The 16384-nt window shown below is 39.8% G+C and overlaps 1 protein-coding gene across 1 annotated transcript in view; it reads left to right on the forward strand.

Moving 5' to 3' along the window:
* The window catches only part of cttnbp2 (cortactin binding protein 2), an 85854-nt gene that overhangs the window by 65064 nt on the left and 4406 nt on the right, over positions 1-16384 (forward strand). Inside the window, exons 8-21 of the mRNA XM_015372238.1 lie at positions 711-902; positions 3296-3413; positions 3624-3917; positions 4639-4734; positions 7472-7551; positions 7828-7914; positions 8355-8454; positions 11054-11230; positions 14253-14425; positions 14526-14704; positions 14790-15019; positions 15100-15288; positions 15920-15965; positions 16070-16169. Coding sequence (XP_015227724.1) covers positions 711-902; positions 3296-3413; positions 3624-3917; positions 4639-4734; positions 7472-7551; positions 7828-7914; positions 8355-8454; positions 11054-11230; positions 14253-14425; positions 14526-14704; positions 14790-15019; positions 15100-15288; positions 15920-15965; positions 16070-16169 — 2061 coding nt within the window. The remainder of the gene's footprint in view (positions 1-710; positions 903-3295; positions 3414-3623; positions 3918-4638; positions 4735-7471; positions 7552-7827; positions 7915-8354; positions 8455-11053; positions 11231-14252; positions 14426-14525; positions 14705-14789; positions 15020-15099; positions 15289-15919; positions 15966-16069; positions 16170-16384) is intronic.

The raw sequence follows: 16384 nt of genomic DNA on the forward strand, positions 1-16384 counted from the left end.
CCGTTGTCCAGGCTACCATCACCAGGTCGGGTTCGGTCGCTCCATTCCCCGCTGGCTCCCTGTTTCAACTACGTGCTGCACTGTAGTCGACCAAAACCCTGGATGATTTTGAAATTCCTCCCAGACATTTTTTTAGGTATGAAAAGTAGGACATGTCCGGGTAAAAGGAGGACGTCTGGTCACCTTGCCATTTTCCTGCAGCACAAATGAAAAGAAACTTGTTCATTATTTTGTAAAAATAAAAAAAATAAAGGGTTTTCCTTTGAACGATCAATTACCTTTATTTTATTAATTGATAACAGTTGGCCTGGTTTATTAATAGCATTATGTCCAGGCTTAAAGTCTGAAATCTAAAAGGCCAAAGCTAACATTCAACATGAGGTGGAAAAATTAAGTCTAAAACTAGAATCATTGCTTTCCTTTCCCTTCTCTTCTTAAACTAGAGACAAAATGTGAGGATATCTCAATCAGTGCCTGAAAAATTCCCCACTATTTCACCCATTCATTCTAATTAGTAGAATACGTTTTTTTATTGACTGTATTTCTTATTATTATATGCAAATGTGGTATAATTTATGATTTTTATTATCTAATAGTTTTAATAGTTTTTCTAATGGTTTATGATCTAATGGTGAGGACATATGGGACTAATTCACTTCAAAATTATTAAAGAAATAAATGTTTGATAATTATAACACCTCTCTGCACAGGATGGGTGCACAACGCTGCATGCTGCTGTCCGCTCTGGACACGTGGACACACTCCGTCTCCTCCTCCACCACCCAGCTCACGGTGGTCCTCCTGATCCTGCTGACAGACCACCACTGTCTGCTGCTCTCCTGAACCAGGCCAACAGCGATGGCTGGACGCCTGCACACATGGCCGCCGCCCTGGGCCTGAAGGTATGATCTATTAACGATGCACTTCAATCTGACCCAATCAATTGGAAACCACGAGAGTCTAAACACAAACAGATGAACAACCTGCAGTCACTACGATGTTGTTGGTTCTGATAGAAAATATTCACTAAACAAGGAGCTGTTAGGTGATGTTTTTGGGGCTCCTAACATTATGAAATCTGTCTTTTGTCAAATGAATACGGGTTGGTAGGAGATGGGAGCACCTTATCGTTTTAGCAGACAAAAATAATATTGAAAGGCCATAATTGGAGCGAACTAACTCTGTATTCAACAGCTCTACCATAATAGCCTCTCGGGTCTCAATAAATCCAACATAGTCTTTACTTCCTTCCTTAGAGTTGATCATTTTCCAGATGAATCAAAGGTCTATTCGTGATTTTATCTTAATTTTAAAAACAGGAAGAAATTGAAAGAAATCAGGCCTGACTCAGCATTACTGCTGTTTTACAGCAGGGTCCTGTTCTGCAGTACATAGGAAATGTGATAGAAAATGCACCGACAATTTTCTTCCAAGTATTTTGACAATTTTGTAACTGATTTATTAAAATTACTTTTGTTTGAAAAAATAGGATTTTTTTAAGAGGGTTAGGAAAAATCTTAGCCAAAAACGCCATGGCTCTAATATTTGATATACTGTAATAATTTTTTTCAGTGTTTTGTTTTTTTTTTTTTTGGCCTTGGGTTCCTAATTTTTTTTTTGTTTCTGGTTGAGGTCAAGAATTTTAATTTCAGTGCATACCCAATAACGTTAAAACAATGTATACGGCAAACAACACAGACACACTCTGACAGCAGCCATTTAACGGTGGTAAACAGTGAGAGCAGTTTTCCCAGTTAGAAATGTCCAGCAGACCTGAAGAAGACTGAGAACAAGTTTCCTGTAAAGGTATCAGCATGGCAATAGTCTATATTTGATCCCAGCTTTTGTGGAGATGATTTTTGTCCATGTCAGCTTCTAAAACCTGGCAGAGAATAACAGAAAGCAATGGGCCCAGTATTCTACCCTGCGGAACCCCCATAGAGCAGAGCAGGGACTGTGATGTAAAGTTTCTATTTTACATTACTTCAGATCTGTCTGTTAAGTTACATTAAAGCATTTATTGTACTGGAAAGGAGAATTTAAAAGAAGACAGTTTTTGCCAAATGATACGATGATCTACAGTCATTTGGTCTTTGATTTATACGCTGATGTTTTTTGCCACTTTGAACCACCTGGGGACTCCTCACAGAAAATTCAAAGTTAGTTCTCAGAATGCCAAAGCTGAGTATTTAAAGCTACAGTGTGTAACAATTACAGGGATATACAGTCAGAAATATAATAAATTATACATAACTATGTTATTTGTCATCATCTACGAGCTCAGCCTCTTAACCTTAATATTTGCGTTGCCTTAGAATTCGTTATTTATAATTACATAGGAGCGGGTCTCGCAGCCATGGAGGCAGACATCTTTGCGCTACGGCAGCGCAGAGCCAACAAACTAGCGATTGCGAGATCGCCCATTACGCTCGAAAGTAACTACGGCAAGTTGAGAGAGATGAACTGAGACGGTACTGAACAATAGATGGCAGTATTATGCCTGAGAATACTATCTGTAAAATTATCTATGTAAACAAACCTCATCACTTGAGAAGGTAGGTGATGCGGACGTCGTGGAAGACATTTTGTCCCGTAACGCTCGCCGTACTGTTGGGGGGGAGAAGCGGTGGGGGGGAGATGTTCATGTTGCTGCGGTCTGCAGTCTGGACTTTAGATGTCGCTAAAAATTACACACTGTAGCTTTAATAAATATGTAAAATAAAACATCTTGTCAACCCAACTACTTTAGTATTGGTATTGGAAGTATTATAACTTATATACATTTTATTGCAATTTACACTGCCACACAAAACGACACACACAGAAATAGCTGGATGCCAGGATTCACAAAATGCACTTAATTTCCTAATGTTTAGATCCACTCATCAACAGGTTTTTAGATATGATCAAATAAAAAAAAGACTTAAATGCTGCACATTTCTGTGCTCAGCCGAAACTTCTTGATTGGATTATTTTTTTTCTCGGATCCTAAACCTTTTCTTCTCCTCTCCAATATGGAGTATCGTTCAGTAAGGTCCACCTTTTCCATCTCCACACCAACAACTAATGGAATTACTGTCCTCTGAGGGCGGGAAACATTCAGCCTAAATGGATGCAAGAAAAGCCTGACTTAACCAGCCTGCCTGGAATAGAAATCAGAAGGGGTCTCCTTGTCCTTACACAGCATTTGAAACTGTATGCATGCTTGATTCTAACACAAATTGCAGTTCCTTTAAAGTGAGAAGTTTTTTTTCTGTCTCTCATATTAATTTGTGGTGTGTGTTTGGATATGCAGGAGTGCCTGGAGGTCCTGTGCAGCCACACTGAGCAAGATATCGAGCGGAGGGATAAGTGTAATCGCACTATTCATGACGTTGCAACGGACGACTGCAAAGATCTGTTGGAAAACCTCGGTGAGTTTCCTTCTCTAGTTTATCGATGGGGATCAGAGGCCTGATTCACTCTGGGATGGACTGAAGGGCAGAAACCATGAATTGTTTACCCTCCAGATTTTTATGTTGATCATATTGATGCATAAATCTGAGAAAATGTATTAAACTGTGTTATTATTAGGTTTAGTTGCTGTACCACAGCTCACTCCCTTCTCTTCCCTTCCCTCAAAGAAGCGTACCGGGTCCTGGTGCTCTTAGAGTACTCAGGTGGAGGAACTGGGTCCATATGTCCTATGGAAGCCCTGGAGGAAGAGGAGCAGGGCAGGGGGCTTCCCAGCAGTCAGCTCGTGCTGGGCAGGGTGACGGTGGACCGCTCAACGCGCTGGGCCCAGCTGAGAGATGCCCTCCGCCACCTGTTCATCTCCCACCTCCAGATCCTCTGTGGAGACTCTCAAACAGCTCGAGAGGAGGCGCAGTCCTCCCTGCTGGGTCTTTCTCCTGCCAGCATCTCCTGCGTTCTCATCGGTAAGGAAAGCAGCTCTTCTGTCAACATGGTTCCTCCTCTTACTCAAAGCCTGCCATTGGGTGAGGCGTTCAACGATGCCACTGCAAAAACTAGTCGTAAATTAAAAAAAATCCTGAATTAAAGCAGCACCTTAATTGGAGCAGGTAGATAAAATAATCTGCGAAAGGACTAATTAGTTCTCCTTTTGAATAAGATAATTAGGTATCTTCTTGCTCCTTTTTACACTTGATCTTGAACTTTTCTCTTTTATGGAACAACTATGCTGAGAGTTCAACACTCACTCGCCCCCATTTCTTCGGCTTGTTCACTTATTTACATGCACAGTGACATGTCAGTCAAATCATATGACTATTTACAAACTGAGCAAAAGCTAAGCTTAAAAGACTAAATTAACAAATGCTATGCAAGCAGGATGCAAACTTGTATTTATCCAGAGTGACTTACTGGTGTATAAATATAAAAAAAAAAAAAGTCATATAACATTACTATGTACCTTTGAGACACCGATATCAGTGACGAGTCAGAGAGTCTCTCAACAGCTAATAAGAACATGACTCCTAAAAATAATACAGAAATCTAAACATGTGTTTAACTTTTCTAGAATGTGACTATTTGTATTTGGCTTTTTTTTTTCGAAATGTTTTTTTTTTATAGCATTTATGTAAATCTTTTATATGATTCCTCTTTCCTTCATCCTCATGTCCCCTTGTTGTCTTCCAGGGGACACTAAGTGGTTGCCTGATCAGGAGCTGCCTTTATCTCCCTGGGATTTGGTCAGAAAGCCTCTCAGCCAGTGTGCCACCATCCGCCTCAGAGGTAACAACCCTGGCAGCCTTTATCTGCTCAGCCAACAGCAAAACGACATCAGAGCTCTGATCACTGATGACTAACACCGTTTGGTGGATAAAAGGTTTTGGTTCTTTGGCTGCATTTCATGAGCAACAGCACATGAAAGAAAACTCAGCCTGGATGGGGCATGTGAGCCAAAGAAGTGCTTTGATTGGTTAATGAAAACTAAGCCAAGCATTTTGTTTTTTTAAATAAGCTGCAGCTCACTTAATAAAATGTAAAGATGAATGCAGATAGATGAAATATTAGGTCTGGTTGTGGGGAAAAAAATGGGAAAAACGTCTGAAAAGTCAATCAACCTGGCCACTTTTCTTATTTACTATATCCTACAAATAAAAAGGCTTTCGTCTACAGCACTTTAAATTAGGACTGAAACAATAATTCAGATTATTGTCGATCAATTGAAACAACTGTCAACTAATTTGATAATCAAACTTAACCTTTACTTAGAGTGATGAAATTATAAGCTTCTTAAAGCCTATAAATATGTACAATGTAATTGAATTATTTATATATTACCACACATACACGTGTGTGTGTAAATGTCATTATAAATAGTCTCCGCAGGTTATTAAAAATCATTAAAAGTCATTAAATTATAATTTTTTTTAAATTAAGGCCTTAATTGACATTAAAATTCATTAAATGTGATTATCATAGCATTTAAAATGCTTTATGTTTAGAGCCATGGGTGCCTCATTGATGGCATTAAAGTTATTTCTAAGAGCATTCAATTAGTTACTCATTCCTGTTTAAACCCTGATAAATTAGTTGTGGGCTTATATAATTTTTTTTAGTATAGATTAATCTGACTGTAATCTTGGAATTAATCTAGATTAACATGGCTCATTTGAATTTTGCCAAAGGCATAAATGATATGCGTGTGCTACCTAAATAAGAAGTCTTTGAACAGGTTTCTGAAACCAGGTGGCGCATTAGACCAGGGGCTAATCTCCTGTTTCCAAAATGCATCACAAACTGCTTAAGAAAGCTTTTCTACTATAACTGGTGATGAAAATAAATAATATTCAATAAGATGTGTTTGTTTTTATTCAGATAAACATGACTTCTGAACTGGTGGCCTACATAATAGGTCATGATGAACTGTTTACAGTCAGTAGCTTTGTGTCAGTCAGTCCAAGCTCTATTTCTCCTTTTCCACCAGTCACTCAGGCAGACCAACTTTGGGGGCAAACTTTGGATCAACAGCATTTGAAGATAATACTAAAATCTCTGTTCAGAATATCTCTTGTGATGTGAAGATCCCGAGTTTTTTTTTTTTTTCAAATGAAATAGGCAAAAAAACAAAACACAGAACCTACATTTTCAAAAGGCTTCCCACTTTACCCACATTCACCAAAGCAATTATCAAAAAGCAATGTTGTGTACATCATTCGTGGTGTAGTCTAGTAAAATTAAATGTTAAATTACATAACACAGCCTACCTGTCTTTAGGTGGTACTTAAGACAGGAGGAACTCCTGCAGTAAACTAATTCCACATTGCACAAGGTGCAAACAGCTTTATTCTTGTTGAGTTTTCCATTGAGAAGCTTTGTAAAAATAAATGTTCTCTGAAGCAAACCTGGCGTCTTTATAGCTGCATCCATGTCAGCACGTCACGTTCAATATGGTAATTTCACAGTATATATATAACTATATATGTATATTTAAATATACATATATATATGTAGATTTTTTATACCTGTTTCAATGCAGCTATAAAAAAACCCATGCTTTGCTATTTTGTAATTCATATGAAATCCACAATAAAAGTTTCATTCATTTAAAAATTTTAATTTAATAAAAGATTCTTCTAAGATACCTGAATAAACAAAACAATAATCACTTTATTAATATGTCTGTATGACTGAAATAATAGATGGATGCAGCTCTACCTTAAATAAAATAAAACAGATGCCATTTAAGGGCCTCGACTGATTCAGTCCTTATTCCCTGCACTTGTAGCAAAGACACTAATAAAAAGCATCAAGGACATTTCCAAGTTTTCAGATTCTGTTTTTATTTATTCAAAAATATTTTTTTTGCACCAGAACGCCCTTGTATGTTTTTTCTTTACACTGATAACCATACTTTCTAACTTTGAAGCTGTACTTCATTTATTCACATATGTAATTTTAGGTGGAAATTGGCCCTAAAGCCCTCAGGCATTTTAAGATGCACGCTTCTCTCTGTAAACTAATTGTTCAATAAATGTCTCGAATGCGATCGAAAGCTCTCATCTCTACCACATTCTCACTGCAGCTGTTAAACCAAACACTTGTTATGCAATATTCCCTCATAGATTGAGCTGCTGGGATGTGGTTTGGTCAGATGGATCGATGAAGGACTGACGTTCATTTATTACTCATTATTTTCATTCGAACTGCAGTTTTACAAACCAGAACTGAGCCCAAAACTTTGAATAAATAATTTGTTTTCTTTAATTTACACGTGAGGTCCCTGTAGTTTCACCTTGATCTTGCACTATTAAAAGCCATCAAAACATTGTTGGCAAAAATTGGTGACGTTTTTTAACAAAATATGGCCTCAATTAATCTCAATAGCTCCTCTTGTTCACTTTTTCTGATCAGACCCTACCCTCTGATAGCATGCACAGAAATATAGACTCCATTATCTAGATTTCCCATGTTGATGCAGTTAATCACGACTATCGATGGTTCTGTTTCCATCTCTCTCTGGCAGGTCTGCAAGAGTCGTGTCTGGATGAGTTGGCCCTGGAATCCCTCCTCCCTTTGCCTCTGCTGCACAACTGCGTCCGCCTGGTAAACAAAGACACTTTGGGGAAAACAGGGGAGGCAGAAATCAGCAGAGTGAAAATAAATGAGGAAGCTGCCACTATGAGACACGCTTATAGCAGCTGTGACGCCCTCTGCTGGCTTTTGCTTAGGGAGAATGATGCAATCTGCATGAAAGATAAGCCACTTAGATGTTTTTAGGAGCTTATCCGTCACACTTTACCATTCAGTAATCAGAAATAAGGTTACATTTTCAAAGAAGCTGATCTGATACCTTTCTGGGGTCTGCTTCTCTGTGTTAAGGTGGAGCAGTATGGGAACCTCTTTTTTCACGGCCTGGAGGGCAGCTGCCAGGAGTACATCGCCAACGTGGTCGCTCACTGCATCAAGGTACCAAAGCCGATCGGTTCCACCAGAAATGAAACAGAGACCCTCCGCAGTCAGCCGCGGGGGGTTGTGAGGCGTAGTCCGTCACTGTAGGAGCCGCATCATTGCTCTGGTTGCCATGGCAAAGAGTTTTTAACACAGATCTGTAAATGTGTGAAATAATCTTCAGAATACTACTAATCCTCCTTAGCCATGCTCCAGGCTTTGACATTCTTTAGTGTTTTGTTGTCATAGCGACGTGAACAAACGATGTACAGACCATAAATGCTCCATCTCTCTTCAAAAAACAAAATAGAACTCCTTTGTTTTCATTCACATTCTCCTCCTGCTCCACTGCTCCACTTCCCTCGGCGCATAGTAGTACTTCTCTTTTGTTTCCATGACAACGTGCGTCTTCCCTCGCTCATCCCGTCCTCTCATTTCTGCCGCTGTGTTTGTATCAGTGGAAACAGGAGGCGGAGGGAGCGAACTGCGACGTGGTGAGGGTGGAGGTGGAGGAGAACCTGAGCAAAGAGCAGCTGCTGGAGACCTTCATCAACTGTGGTGAGAAACTTTCAGAGCTGGACGCTCATCCACGTCATCTGATTCATCTAGAATAAGCACTAAGAAGAACATGTCTGAGTTTTTGGGGAACCGCTTTAGATATGGTCCAGTGGGCAGATTTACAGGTTTTAACTCAGCAAATTAACTTTATGACCCAAGCTGCAGAGAGAGGTACATAACAGGGGTTCCAAGATAGGGGGGGCAGGACCCCAAGGGTGCATCACAAGATGGTTTTCACCATCATTGTGATGTGATGCCAGAGGCAAATGGAGGGCAAACATAAAAATATAATTTATGAATAAGTACAAAATTCATATTTCAATTATGAAATATCCCATTAAAGGATTCAAAATACATTTAAAATGATTTAGATTTAAAAAAAAATCTCCCTTTAGATAATAAAAGATTAATTTAAAGTAATGAATTATGTAATGTAATTATTTGTTTTAAATCTATGTAATTTAATAAGAAAAATATTAAAATAAATATTAAAAAGAATTGATATACTTCACTTTTTATATATATGTAGAAATTACTACGGTAAAAAGTGATCATCTTTATTTTTAGGGGTCTGTTGCCTTATTTATTTTGGGGTCACAGGCTGAATTTTTCGGAAAGCCCTGGTACTGTACCTGAACTATCTATACTTTCACTTAGTCATTATGTCAATAGGCACTTTTGCTCTTATTTATTTTACATTCACTGCATAGAAATATCGATTTGGCTAAAATTTGAGGTCTTGTTATTGAGGAAGAATTTGTTTACACCGCAAAGACCGTTCTAAAAGTCAGTAATTTTCTTAAATAAGTGTACTTGCCCTTAATTTGAGCAGATCAATAAGATGATATAACAGTGTGTATGAATAGAAAATATGCCTTTTAAATGAACAAATATCTAGTGTCTCTATTTGCTCATCCAGGAGGAGTGAATCCTGCAGTCAGAGACTGGATGCAATCAGCTGGTTTTCCTAAGATAGAAACTTTGAACCAATCTCATTAGATGATCTGGTTGAATTTTCTCTGTAAAGAACCAACATGTCATCTATGTGTTGTTAATTCGCATTATATAAATAAACTGAATTGAATTGAAATTAGATTAGAAGTTTTATTTTTTTCAACATAAATCATTTTATTCCAATAACAAATCGATTTTACCTTCAAAGGAAAACACTTATTTTAAAGAAAATGGACTCATTAGATATAAATTGTTTTAAATGGAATATGTATTAACTATTCTGCTGCATTTAATTCTGCATAATTAATTACTGCCTTTAAAGCTGATAAATCTGAGCTATTGTGAACACTCTGCATTAGTGGTGCTAAGGTGTGTGTTTTTTTTGCCTGTAGATGACTCTTTAAATGATGCTTTTTACTTGTGGTTTATTTCTTTATTTCTAAGATAGATGAGATACATTTGGGTTTTTTTAGAGGATGTACATATAATTTTCTCTTCAGAGAACAGAGTCGTGAACGATTCACTGACTTCATTTAGAATACCAGGATGTCTTTGGGCTTAATTCACTATTTTCCTAACCTGACAACAGCCAGATGCCAGTCTCGCTCCGCCTAGCTCCACTCACATACATCTGGGAAACCGCCATAGGAATTGCCTTTACTGAAGGCTGGGCCTTATCAAAACTCCTTGCAAATGATTGGATAAGCCACTTGTCTGTCATCTTTATCGACGTGCTATTTCAACCACTCACACCGAAGCTAACCCGTGACGCTGTGAGAGCTACGCAGGAAAAAAACAAAACAGAACATCCGACATCTTGGATATAGCAACAGTGGAATCAGCGCAATGTCGGTAAATGATCAATGTCGTTTGTGTCATGAAAATGTGCGGATAAAAGACAACATTGTGCACAGCAGACTTATTTTAAAAAAAGAAGCCAACCAAAAAAGTATAGACGAACGACTTACAGAACTCGCTTCTCCACTACGTCACATGCAGGAAACACCCGCCCTGCGTCCTGATTGGCCAGACCATAAATTCGGCTGGGAAAATCACTTTCAATGAGCGGTGTCCCAGATGTATGTGAGTGGAGCTAGGTGGAGCGAGACATGTATCTGGCTGTTGCCAGGTTACTATTTTCCTCCAATTCTATAGTTTATTGTTGGAAGAGGGATTATTGTGTGATGTTTCTTTTCCATCTCCAGAAGAAATAATTTTGATTTATGGCTCAATGAGCACAGTTCAGCAACATAGAAACTCTAAATGAATGAAGGACAAATAGCTTTCTGTTCAAATTGCGTTTCCCAGATCACCTTCTCTTCACTCCTGGAGGCAGGCTTTCCTCTGAGAATGTGATCTGAAAAATGCAATTTGAAAAGAATGAAATTTGTAAAATAAATTTGAAAATTTAAAATAAAACCTGAGAAATGTTTTTCTTGATAAAGAGTTTTTTCAGAGACTTACTTACAGAACATGTTATTTGCAACAATAAAGGAACAAATTTCACTCCATTTAAATACCATAGTCTAATTTTAATGTATAAACATTAAACAACCTCATTAGCTCTAATTATCCTCCTGATTTTTCTGATCTCATCCTGACTGATCGTCTGTCGGTCGTCTGGAACTTTCTTTTTTTTCTCCAGGCTTCCTGGTACCAGCGGTGCCCTCAGGCTTTGGACGGGTAGCTGGACACACTGACCGCTCCGTAGTGGTTCTGCTGGAGGGATTGGAAAAGGCTTCGTCGTTAACAGGCTTGCTTGGAGATCTCTGTGTCAGCTTGGACAACAGAGGCTCCGCCCCCCCTCTGATTCTGAGCACAGGTATGCAAAGCCCAGACGCTCTGTAGCAACTTACAGTAGGTACGGTTTCCTCTTTGCTTAACTTCTCCTATCCAACACAACAGGGCTTAGAGTCAACACTACAGCATTAACGGCCTTGGAATAAAATCAAACGTTGTCCTCCATTGGAAAACAATCAGAAAAAACATTTAGAGTTTAGAATACTGTAAACAGATCCATTTCTATGGCTAAATTCAGAGGCAGCTGGACATTGGAGTTCGAAGGACTCGGACTTGCAGCTGTTTGGTTGTTGCCATTATCAGGATGGCTGAGAATGATCTTGACACAAAAACCTGATTTAATAAGAAATGTCTCAATCTTTAGCAAGAATAAGAGTGTATTTCCCCTTAATATTAGCAGCTAAGTAAGATGATCTGTCACTGGAATACGTATTTATGCACTGAAAATAAGATAATCAGATATTATGCAGTTGAAATAAGATAAAAAGTTGTTTATTCTTCATCATTTTATATTGGTAAATTGTCTTACCTGTTTGAATCAAGGGGAAATGCATTTAGTATAAGAACAGTTAACTTCCTATTATTATTTCTGAATGTCTTTTATGCAGAGCAAACAATGCTCCACTGCAAAATCGGGTAAAAAGATAAATTTAAATTTCTTAAAATAGGCATATTGGTCTTTAATTTAAGCAGGTGAATGAATGATTTGCAAATACAGTGAGTGAATTTTTAACATAAATCCTATTATTCCAATGGCAAAATGTCATGATCTTGGCACTGATGACTGGATTATTGGTTTATTTCATCCACCTGCCTAGCTCCGCCCAGTTTTCATTATTCAGTTCCTATTTAATCTGCTTGGTCCCAGCCATCAGCGCCAGGTTATTCAAGCCGTAGGTGAGAGTTCTCTAGCTTACACAGTTTGTCATCCTGATTGCCTGATCCTGAATAGTTTCTGCTCCCTGACCTCTGAGCCTGCCCGCCTGTGTTCTGATCCGTTTGCCTGACATGTCTTCTGACTCCTGCTGGATTCTGCCTGTTACCGACCCTGGAGCTGTCTCCCGACCCCGGTTTGGATTTCATTCGGTACCTCTTCGGATCTCTGATCTTCTAGCCTGGACTTCTGTTTCCTCATTGACACCGGATTTCGCTTCTCCCTCCGGAAACTCCTGCTCTTCTTCCTCTCCTGACTCCTTCTCATAAGTCTGCTTTGCAGCACCTTTGGCTTCTACTCCTGGAGCTCTCTGGGTGGTGTCCGCCGCGTGCTGTGGAAAATCATCCAGCTGGATTCCACTCCTTCCTCTGGACTCGGACTGAACTTTATAACCAACGATTCCAGCCATCTAATCCTAGCTACTGAGACGCAAACCTTCTAGCAGCAAATAAATGCTTTTCTAAACCTCTTTAGTCTGTCAGCCTGAATTCTAGGTCCAACGTTCTGAGTCCTGACAGAAAACATCTTATCTGTTTAAAATAAGAAAAAAATCAGTTATTTCAAGAAAAATAATATTACTTAGATTTTAAATTTTTACAGTAAAGTTGTCCCCCACTCACCCTACCTGCAGACAAGGTCACCTCAGTTATAGCTTACCTGGATTTATGAGGATAATCATTCATTTGTTATAGAAAATGTGTTGTCTGCATTGAGCCCATCCCTCGAGCAGGGGTGGGGTTTAAACCTGCCGCCTTCTTATGGAGAGCTCCTGCAGCACGTTCCGACTTTTAGGCACATCTTAAAGCATTTCAAGCATTTTGAACTTCTATTTGAGACGCGCATAAATTTCAGCCAAATCTCAGATGCTGGAGTTGGAAAATCTGAACTCTGCGGCTCACAACTTGCAGGAAGACCGACACTGCATCCAAACCGTGATCATAAAACCATCAACATAAACTTTATATTTATAAAGATGTTACTCTTCACCAGTTCTACATAAAACACCATTAGTTAGTATGTTTTCATGACAAAAAAAAAAAGTGAGAGTGCAGTGACTAAACCACTAAGATATTTTGTAACTGGATTGTGGCACAATAGTTTATGAATATCTGCATACAATAACAAAAGTTCCAGGCAAAATATGTTTGGTTTTTTTATTCCGGAACTTTCGGGTTTTGCTACCTAAAAAAAAAAAAATACAAGTATTCCCCTCCAGCCGCTATGACCAGTAACAGGGAAATTTAATGACCAGAAGCATCCAGGATGATGCGTTAGAAGCCTTTCTGATGCTCTCTAATGATGAAATGCGCTGGAACAGACAGTGACTGATAGCTCACCCGTTTCATTTTTTCTTTCAGTTCTGTTTTAACTATTACTTAAAAATGAAGGTGCTAGATTCAGTCATATTGAGATAGACTTATTTAAAATAAGCCAAAAATATGTGATATTCCTGAATTACTGATGCAAGTTTATTGATTTTATATTTTAGTAGTTATTTATTTAGCAACTAGTTTGATTGGTTTCTCTTTTTTTGCCATTTTCTTGTTGGTAAAATTAAAATTTTTAAGCCAAAAATACAAATTTTCAAATTGAATAAAATAAAACTTTAATTAAATTAAATTTCACTTGATTCAGTCCATAAGTTGCTCTTTTGTTCTGTGCCACTACTAGTAAATACTGTTTAGAACCGCCACTGGTTCTAGGACCCGCCTGCTTAGGGGTTCTGTTTCCAGTAGCAGCTGTATCTGCAGGTCTCCTGAAAATGGTCTTCCTTTGGTTTGATCTTTGAAACTTCACATATATTCTTAGTTGGAGGAACTGCTGCCAGTAAGGACAGGATGTAAGCACCTGTCCGCTGTCACTGTCTGGAGAAAGGAAGGCAGCAAAGACTCCAGGAAACCTGGTTTTCCCTTTAACACATTTGGAAAATAAACAGGAGTTAAATGCAGTGTTTGACATCCAGGATTAAAATGAAACATTACATCTGTTTGGATTATTAGATCCATTTGAGATTATTTGTTTTAAATCTAAAGGATGAGGATTGAGCTAAGCCATCCCGGACAGCACTGGGCTGGACACTTTAACATCTGCCATCTTTCTTTGCATGCAGGTTCACACAACGTCGGAGAGAACAACTTCCTGATTGGCACGTTATCTAAGCCCCGCCTCCAGGGATCAGAGCTCCGCCTCCAGCAGCATTTCCGCTGGGTGATGCTGCGCTGGGACCAGGAGCCGCTGCACGGCCTGCTGGGAAGGCACCTGCGCAGGAAGCTGCTCCTTAAGGTGGGTCAGAGGTCGGACTCCAGCTGCCTCTGGTTTGAGTCGATGAAAGCAGGTTCTCTGGTTGTGATGCTCCTGTTAAACCTCTGCCGTGATGTTCCAGCTGGGGACTGGAGTTTGGTCGGCGGATGGCCTCATGGAGCGCTCCGTGTTGTGGGTGAGTCAGGTTTGGCAGCAGCTAAATGCCTGCCTGTCCCGCCTGGGCACCCACGAGGCTCTGCTCGGGCCGCAGCTCTTCCTGTCCTGCCCTGTGGTTCCCAACAACGTTCAGGCTGTTGTCAGGTGAGCATCTGGATAAAAGTACTGCCTACCGTTGTTCTGACGGTTTCCTGCCTGTTGTCCGTATGATGGGGTTATTCTCCAACAGGTGGCTGGCCCGTCTCTGGAATGCCGTAGTCGTACCAGGGGTGGAAGCGGCGGTCATCTCTCGCGTTATGACCAAACGCCCCGCCCCCTCGCCCCCATCGCCGTCTCCCTCCCAACGACCATCTCTTAGCAACTGTGGTTTGAGTGCCGGACAGCAGGCGGTGGTGAAAGCCGCCCTCAGCATTCTGGTCAACAAGGCTGTCATGCTGGGATGCCCCCTGCCTCGCCACGGTGGGTGGGCTGCAGAGATGACAAAACAGAAGAAGAAGAAACACATCCTGATATTTTTTTTTTGTTAGTTAATCCTATAGAAATGGACCGGTATCTGCTGGAGTTTGAGGGGAGCTCGTCTCCTCTGCCAGCCCTTGGTTCATGTAAGGGAGGCGCAGGAGAAAGGAGACGAGGACGAGACGGCAGCAAGCTGAGACGCTCCAACACCAGCCCCAGAAAGAAGGGAAGCCCCTCCTCTAGTTGGAGCTCTGGAGGCTCCTTCAGAGAAGGTAAGAACCAGAGGATCTGTTCAGGCACAGAATCAAAGAGGGACTATATCTCTTTAAGAGTTCAGAATGCACCCTAAATGCACCAGGGAGCATTTTCACAGCTGTAAGACTTTATATCCATCACCGTTCCCAACAATCTCAATAAGCTTTTACAATGAGGCTGATTTTTGCAGTTTCTGTCTTAGTCAGTCAAATAACTTGCTGCTGTCATTTTTTTGCATATATCTGCTATTTTTCTTATATTGATTACTGTAAAAATGTCCACAGCTGTTATTGATTTTTGTGTGACAATTTCTGCTATAACCTTTTGCTGCTGTAAACACCACAATTTCTTCATTGTGGGACAATAAAGGGATTTTCTATTTATTTTCTATTTTAACATTCTGGTCCACATTTTCCGGGGTGTAATGTTTGCAGTGTCCACAAGGTGGTACTGCTTGATAGTCCTGATAAAGGTGGACGGAACACAGCTTTAGGCTCTACTGCCAGCATTGAAAAACTAAAATAAATAATATCTACCTCCTATGACCTATCAGATGCTGCAAAATCTAAGAAAGAGAATCCAAATAAACTGAAAGCTGCAGAGTTTTGCAAAAATTCGATAAAATTAGTTGAATTTGTGTGATTTCAGGTGCGGTCTCCGGCTCTGACGTCAGGTTCATGTCCAACGGCCACAGGTTGGTGTCTGAGCTCAGCCCTGCTGCTGCAGCTGGATGTGACTTAAACGTAGACATAAAGCAGCTAGAAGCTTCACCTGCGATGTTATTGTTTGGGTTTGCAGGAGGTCGGCTGGTCTGCCGGCGTTCCTAGACGATGAGACGGATCTGATCAGGGAGCTGCAGAACTTGTGTTCCAGCAGGTCCGAGCCGGACATTAGCCAGGTACTGTTTGGGATGGAGAGGAACCTAAAGGGTTAACAAGTTCATGCTAAGAGTGTTCAGGAGATTCACCAGCTTTGTCCAATTTTTAGGTATAGATTATTAAAAATAATAAATTACATTTTAATGGAAAACCATTTATCAACTTAACACACATCCTTTTGGAATCAAAAACTTTTTCCAAATTCCTCTATAAATAAGCACATTTATTGCATTAT

This window comes from Cyprinodon variegatus, unplaced genomic scaffold, assembly GCF_000732505.1.
Source record: "Cyprinodon variegatus isolate N-32 unplaced genomic scaffold, C_variegatus-1.0 Scaffold70, whole genome shotgun sequence".
NCBI classification, from domain to species: Eukaryota; Metazoa; Chordata; class Actinopteri; order Cyprinodontiformes; family Cyprinodontidae; genus Cyprinodon; species Cyprinodon variegatus.